This window comes from Hemibagrus wyckioides, linkage group LG17, assembly GCF_019097595.1.
Source record: "Hemibagrus wyckioides isolate EC202008001 linkage group LG17, SWU_Hwy_1.0, whole genome shotgun sequence".
Taxonomy (NCBI): domain Eukaryota; kingdom Metazoa; phylum Chordata; class Actinopteri; order Siluriformes; family Bagridae; genus Hemibagrus; species Hemibagrus wyckioides.
Genome location: NC_080726.1, coordinates 16,150,709 through 16,158,384, shown reverse-complemented (window position 1 = coordinate 16,158,384; position 7,676 = coordinate 16,150,709). Strand labels below are relative to the sequence as shown.

The window sequence follows — 7,676 nt, the reverse complement described above, 5'->3', positions numbered from 1 at the left end:
AGCCCATCTGGTGCCAACTATACCATGGTCAACATTAAAAAATGAACTGAAACTCTATCTGTTTCTGCATGATTTTACACACTTGAGCTGCTGCCACGTGATTGGTTGATTTGATATTTGCAGGAATGAGTACAGGTGTTCCTATTAAAGTGGGAAATTAGCATATACAATGATTGCACCACAGATTCTATTATTAGAGTTTATCAACAGGCAAATCTCGGATGTTTTTATCCCAACTGTAAACGACGAGCGTTGGCTTCTCAAAATGAGGAACGAAGATCGTCATGTGACATGTCAGCAATACACACAACTAGTCTTTTTCTTCCCAACCAGTTAAAGAACCACACACAGTCCATTTAAATAAAATCTTTTATGAAGCGTATGAAAGGCTTGATAAGATTTAACAAAATACATCTTTTATCAAGAATCACAAATATATAATTATTGAACTTTAAAAGCACATTTTTCACCAAGTCCAACATTACATGATTACGTTTCAAATCAGAAAGTATTTTGGCCTTACGCTCACTTCCGATTACTTTAATACACAGGAAGACATGAGTGGCATTAAGGCATCCTAAAATATCAATGGAGAGAAAAAGACTCAAGGTGCAGCAATTTTTTTGTTTTCTAAATTAGTTTGCAAATTAAATTAGTTTCACTTTGAAAAAAATTGCCAGTATTACAATTGTGAGATAAATAAATAAAATTTTTTAAAACACCAGCAAGCCTTGCTAGTTGTGTTCACATTATTGGATTAGGGTTTTAAAAAAAAACAATGCTGGTTGTTCGAGAAGTGGTATATCAGTCATTGCAATTCTAGTGTCTATACAGAGCTTTCTTTAATGAAAAAGAAAAAGAAAAAGGAAACACCACACACCCCAAAAGCAAATAAAGGAGTTAAAAAAAAAAGAGAGAGAGAGAAAAGAAGAAGAAAAAAAAACCAGCTATCATTCTACAAAGGTGCTGGTCCTTTTTTCACTACACAGCTGACCAGAAGAAATCTGACAGTTATCTGGTCAGATTGTCAGGATTCATCACTGTGCTATGGCCGAGTTAAAACAGTGGTTAAATATTGTCAAGAAGAGAGTTGCCTGTAGTGTTATATTTCTCACAGAATTTCCAGTGGGCGAAAGCTCACACTTTCATGCTGTTCAGTACACTTAAGTATACGTCACCAGAAATCTGGCAAGTGTGCATCTCCCCCCGAAAATAAGTACAAGTACCAGTCAAGATGATCTTTTCATCAGTATCTGAATGAAATGGACTAACATGCCACCCCAGTCTGATCATTCATTGCTCACAGAGTGAATATAGTGTTATCATTCTTCCTCACACTCAACAAAGTGTCCTAACCGTGTGTACGTGAGATCTCAGTAGATTGTGCAAGCTTTCGCCCTTTAGTGAAGACTCTTGGTTCTCAGCTAATGTCCCAGTGGTCTGTCGTCGTAGGTGCTGTATCTCTTAACGTGTATGCGCCGTACTCGCTCTCTCAGCTCCACGCTCTCGTCTTCCTCGCTGTGTGAGCAGCAGTGAGCTCGTCTGCGCGTGGCCTCCAGGAGAGAGTTGTCAGGAACCGGGAGTGTCTCGTAAAGCAGAGCGTTTAGTGTCTCTTCGTAGATACGAGCCTCGGGAAACTCCACCTGAGACAAAGCAGCAGATCACAGGAGGATCACGTCAGTGTTCTGGCTTCATTTTCAGACACATGCAGCAATTTGAGAAATTTTCCAGCAACAAATCTCTTAAATGTAACACTGGTGCACCAGGAATGAATCACTTTTGTGCATGGTGCAGTCCATATACAAGACAGTGCTTTCCATCGTCATAGGCTGCTGTCCTAAATCAAACATTCTGACCTCATATTCAATTATTTACTAATCTAGAAACTCCAGAGGACTAGTAAAAAGAAATGGAAACACTAAATGTAATAGGAAAACAGATTATAGTTGGTACCTGCCTTCTAAAATAATGCGTAAAATATGTGAATTAAGAATTTCAGGTTTTTTGGAGGTTGATGGACGGGGTAAAAGCTTGTGCTGAAGGTCAGGATTTAAATGTGGCTTGACTGAATGCACATAAACTACACTACACCATCAATTTTAAAATCACTTACATTTACTTTTCTGGCATTTGGCAGACACCTTCATCCACAGTGACTTACATTTTTATCTCATTTTATACAACTGAACAATTTTGAGGGCTTGCTCAAGGGCCCAGCTGTAGCAGCTTGATGACCTGGGATTTGACCTCATAACCTTCGGAGCAGTAGTCCCACTAAGCTACCACATCCCCTTAACATACAAACATCTGCCAAACGAAAATCTGCCAAAATGAATAAATGTAAAATACAGAACAATAACAAATGATTTATAAAAACGATCTCTATAAAATAAAAACCAAATATTCCCTTGTCGCTTGCTTGGAATACAGTCATCTCCTAAATACATACATCTTTTCTTTTTATCCTAGCGTTTGTCCCGTGCAATTGCAGGGTCCGCTGTCTAGTGGATCATTTGATCTGCATGATTTGGCACAGGTTTTATGCGGGGTGCTCTTCCTGTCGCAACCCTCCGGCACTGAGAGTTAACTCTTCGGTGGCTGGGTTGGCGCCCTACCCGGGAATCAAACCCAGGCTGCGGCAATGAGAGCGCAGGATCCTGCCACTGGACCACCAGGAGGCCATAAATACATACATCTCTGGATGTAGATAATGACAGACAACCAATGCGACATGCAAAGTTCTCATCATGCAGTGGTACAGAATTATCACGCTACCTTGGTCTGCTTTTTCTCAGTAGCATAGACAATGGATGTGCAGCAAACTTCGGCTAATTTGCGACCCTGCCCGTAGAAGGACCAGCAACAGATCTCATCGCCGATGACGTCCTTAATGAACAGCACGCGTCCGTTGTAGCTCAGGGACAGCTTCTCGAACAGTTCGATGTTCTTGAGCAAGTTGTCATCCGAGTTGCTTTCAGAAAACAGAACATGAATACATGAGTCAACAGGGAAATGCCAAGCAAAGCGGTCAGGAAATCCGGGTGAATTTTTACCTGGTGTAGGAATATTTGTTATTGCCTCGATTGTAGAGTAGCTTGACTGCAGGCTGGAACAGAAAAATGAACAGTAACAGAATATTGCAATGTATGATTTTTTTTCTGGAGTTCAAATCAAGCATTTCTAGTGTAAATGAATCATTATTCTGTCATTTGAAGATGAGCAGAGCCTCACCCTCGTACAGCCCTGGATCAATTTCTCCTCTTCCTTCTGGGAGGTGATGATGGGGATAACGCACAGAGCTTTCTGCATATTGTCCTGTAAAGAAGAAACCTTTGCTTTTATGAAAGTCAATTATTTTTTAACGCTAGATTGATTTACAGCATGTTTACCTGATTGTCTATGGCCAACTTGTGTCTGATTGATGTCATTATGTCTCACTAATCTCATTGTAAATTTCTTTACTCTTTTGTTCAATATATAGTTAGTGATTTTCGCCGGAGGCGAGCCAAATTTTGCTGTTGTGAAACTGAAGATTTTACACTGCCTCAATGCGCATGGAATGGGAATGGATGGGGGAATCAGTTACATCTTTAACTATGAATGATAAACACAGTGGCAGCTCTGGGATCTAGCACTTCTACCTTGAAGCTATACACTACAAGGTAAAAAAGATATTTGGTCACATCAGATTTCCCCCTTTTCACCTGTACACTTGCTTTCAGACTTTTCAGATCAGTGTAAACAAATGAATTATTTTATCGCCGCAGGTCTGATATAAAATGAGTCAGGAAACTGTTGGCTTTTAGTGTGAGGCATGTGTTTTTACCTCTGTTGGGATAACATAACATACAGAATTTTAGTGGTTAAAGATAACACCTTCAAATTTCAGATGATTATTAAGCACTTGGAGCATCTCAGAGAGCAGAAATGGGTTTGATATCATCATTTACTTTAAACATTTATGTACAAAAAAAACTGCTTTTTTTTTTTTTTTAATAAAGCTGTGAATATATTGTCCCTAGTAGGCTAGCTAAAAACAGAAATACTTATATAAATTCTGAAAAGACTGAGTGTCTACTTTCATATGAGTCATTAAACACCACTGTGGAGTGTGACATGACAAAGAAATTCAATGCTGAACATAGACAAAGCAAACCAGAAAAAAGATTTAAGCCTGATGTCTACAGATGCACACAATCTCATCTGTCTCACGTCACAGTGTATATTCTGAGTGTAGGCGGAGTGCACGTTTCGCAAATGTCTACCACTCCACTTCCTGTAAATGCTGTTTAGTTAATTAGGGACATGCGTGTGGGATCACTGGGGTAAGGATGAGACCCAAATCAGAATTATCACTCCAGCACAGTGGAGCAGTCTGAAGTGGTGCAATGCTAGAAGCACATTCGTATATAAACCATTCCTTAAAAATAGCACAACAGAGATGAAAATGAATTAATGTGAAAGCATTGGGTGAAGATCTGGAGGTGTGCAGGAAAGTTCAGGGTAATACTGCTGCACAGGAACCTGAAGTCGAAATTGTAAAATTGTCCTTTTATTAGATAGAGTCGTTTTTCCCTATGCTGCAGTGAAATCAGAGACTTTGTTTGCTGTCTGTTCTGGTTGCTTCATATAGGACACAATGCATCCACTGCCAGACAACGAGATGAATATCTATGCAATAAAATGTAACATTCATAAACTCATACAGCCCTGAGACTAATTTTGGACCTAACATGTTTTCCTTACCTGTAGCGCACGTTGACACAAGTCCACCAGTCCCTGGATCTGATAATACTTTGCCTCAGTGAAGACCTCCATGACACCCTGCCTGCTCTTCGGCAAAGTTACACTTCCATCACGCAAGTAGCTGAGAATCAAACCGAAGTGTTTCCCACAGCGGTCTATCAAAATCCAACCTGAGACAAACAGAACACTGACACATCACTATACTGTGCGTATTGTATAAAAGCATAGGAAATAATATCAGTCAAGTGATCCTTCTACAACATTCACCTTCCTTGTCGGTGAAGACCTCCATCTTGCCGCTAAACATGGACTTAAGCAATGTGTCCTGCCGCGTAAGCACTTGCACAGTGGAATAGTAGAGCGTTCCTCCTATGTTAAGGCGGACGTATTTGCTTCCTGCCGTTCCACGCTGGCTACAACTCTTAATCTTGGGACACTGTGTTGAAGAGATGGTGAGGATTGGGTCGGCCTGAGGCCGTAGCGGGTGCAGGCAGCTCTCTCCTGACATGTCCCTCTGGAGGTAGATGACCACCCTGCACACGGTAGGCTTGATGTTTCCCGCCGTGGTGAATGCCGCTGCAGAAGCTGCCAGTGCAAGCCTCTGTACTGCCTCACATAGCTATAAACACAAGCATGTTTTATGTACATTATGCACTATACACAGATCAGTAACAGCAAACTGAATTTAAAAACTATATGGCAAGTCTAAATTACTGTGCTGTAGACAACATGACCGAAACTAACTAACAATAATCTCGTTCTTCTTGATTATTATTATTCTTTGTTGCAATAACATGAAATAATATAGCTTTTTCACCCTTCTGCACACACGTGATGTGTACACTTCTGCAACACACAGAGCGCACACACTGCTTCTCCACACACTAAAGCTCTTCCACATTACTTTTTGTCTTCTCCGAGGTTTGGCACTGGCCTCATTGTTATTCTGATGTGGTGTAGTTAAGCCCCTGAGCTCAGTGCATCTATGAGTAGCTTCATAATACTTTTATGCTGACATTTTAGTCATTTTAGAAAAATGGCACTCAGCCATTAACTAAAGTAAGCCACAAACTGAAGATGAAAAACATTCTGGCTGAGTGCAAAGGTTTGCACACCCTGGGGATGAAATGAATAAGACACAGCAATGTTGTTGACAGTAAATTGATATTCATTGTTAGAACTGAAAGAGAGTGTTAGAAAGGTTAGTGTACATATAAAATTTTACATTTTATATTGTTGTGTGTTGGATCTTGTAACTGACTAAGCTGCTGCAACACAGTTTAGTAGCCTTTATGTATCACATATACATTACTGCACAGTGAAATTCTTTCTTTGCATATCCCATCCTTGGAGGTTGGGGTCAGAGCTCAGGGTCAGTCATGATGCAGCGCCCCTGGAGCAGGGTGCATTGGGAGCCTTGCTCAAGGACCCAACAGTGGCAGCTTGGTGGTGCTGGGGCTTGAACCCTGATCTTCTGGTCAACGACCCAGAGCCTTAACCTTAAAGTATATCTATCTATCTATCTATCTATCTATCTATCTATCTATCTATCTATCTATCTATCTATCTAAAATTGTACCACTGAGCATTGACAATATGGATAAACTAATGGATGCTGGGGTTTGTGCAAGTGACAGAAGTTGTTCACAAATGATGTTACTACTAGTTAGTTTACTTCTAGTTTACTACAAGTTAATTTACCTAAAGTTAACTGAATAGACTAATAACTAATCTAACATAAAAGTTAACAGCTCTCTCTCTCTCTCTCACACACACACACACACACACACACACACCCACCTCGTCCTGCTATGTCGTCAGCCCTTCAGCGTTAGAAAACTAGATAATCCCACGTTTTCAACTTTTGTCAAAAGTTAGTTTGAACCCGCTTTTAGAAGTAAACCTTAATAAAACACTTAACGAATGAATACAAAGGCCTGTAAAAGCGCTGAGAAGTCAATAATAATAATAATAATAACAAACTTTAGTGTAGTAGTCGCTAGCATAGACATGAACACTGACCTCGGGTCTGATCAGCGAGTCTCTCTTTTCTGCTCATATTTCCAGTAGAGAAGACCGACAGCTAAATACATTCAATTTAACAAATATAATGACTTAATTCAGCCACATACAAAAAGGGTTTATTTTTTTACAACGACGTTGTAGCCTGTAACCGAAACGCCTTCTCCGTCTTTTTCTCTTCTTCTATGTAATGTTTACACGAGCCACAGAAAGTTGAATGATTTCCTGCTGCCCTCTGTTGACCAGTGCTGTGAAAATAATGATGGTGCGAAAGAAAATTAAATCTACTACACCATCGATGTCAGCGAGTTACTTACATTTTATTTAACCAAAAAGTTCTTACTCCATTTTAATCCACTACTTAACATACTTAATTATCTGTTTTTAATTTCATCCCATATATTCATCCATTTTCTGTAACGCTTGTCCTACACCTACACAAGGACTCTGGGCACACTCTGGACAAGCCAACCCATTGCAATCACACAGACAGACATAGTGGTAGCTCAAGTGGTTAAGGCTATGACCGGAAGCTGCCACTGTTGGGCCCTTGAGCAAGGCCCCCAAACCACCCTGCTCCAGGGGTGCTGTATCATGGCTGACCCTGCGCTCTGACCCCAACCCCCAAGGATGGGATATGTGAAGAATTTCACTGTGCAGTAATGTTTATGTGACAAATAATGATATGCACATACACACCACACAATGGCAGTCAGCCTGTACAAGTCATGTCATTGGACTGGGGAGGAAATAAGAGAATTCTGAGGAAACTCATAAAGCATGGGGGTGAACATGCAAACTCTACTGAACCTATCAACCTCAGAGGAGCAAGGAACATGCTTACAACTAATCCACATGCTTTACACACTTTCTGAACATTAAACTATGACGTGCTAATTATAGTGTAA

General features: G+C 40.3%; 1 protein-coding gene across 2 annotated transcripts; it reads right to left on the bottom strand.

Annotated features, from left to right (window-relative positions):
• Window positions 1–370: 370 nt before the first annotated feature.
• tnfaip1 (tumor necrosis factor, alpha-induced protein 1 (endothelial)) lies at window positions 371–6,970 on the bottom strand. 2 transcript variants are annotated; one of them, XM_058414558.1, is made up of 7 exons: window positions 6,547–6,691; window positions 5,014–5,365; window positions 4,747–4,916; window positions 3,232–3,315; window positions 3,054–3,106; window positions 2,776–2,971; window positions 371–1,643 (listed from the first exon to the last, which is right to left on the bottom strand). In XM_058414558.1, exons 2-7 carry the CDS (start codon window positions 5,252–5,254, stop codon window positions 1,425–1,427), a joined length of 963 nt encoding a protein of 320 aa, XP_058270541.1. In that variant the 5' UTR covers window positions 5,255–5,365; window positions 6,547–6,691; the 3' UTR covers window positions 371–1,424. The 2 variants fall into 2 exon arrangements, with proteins under 2 accessions (XP_058270541.1, XP_058270540.1); XM_058414557.1 differs by lacking the exon at window positions 6,547–6,691 and adding an exon at window positions 6,769–6,970 and having other exon boundaries at window positions 372–1,643.
• Between the last annotated feature and the right edge of the window lie 706 nt (window positions 6,971–7,676).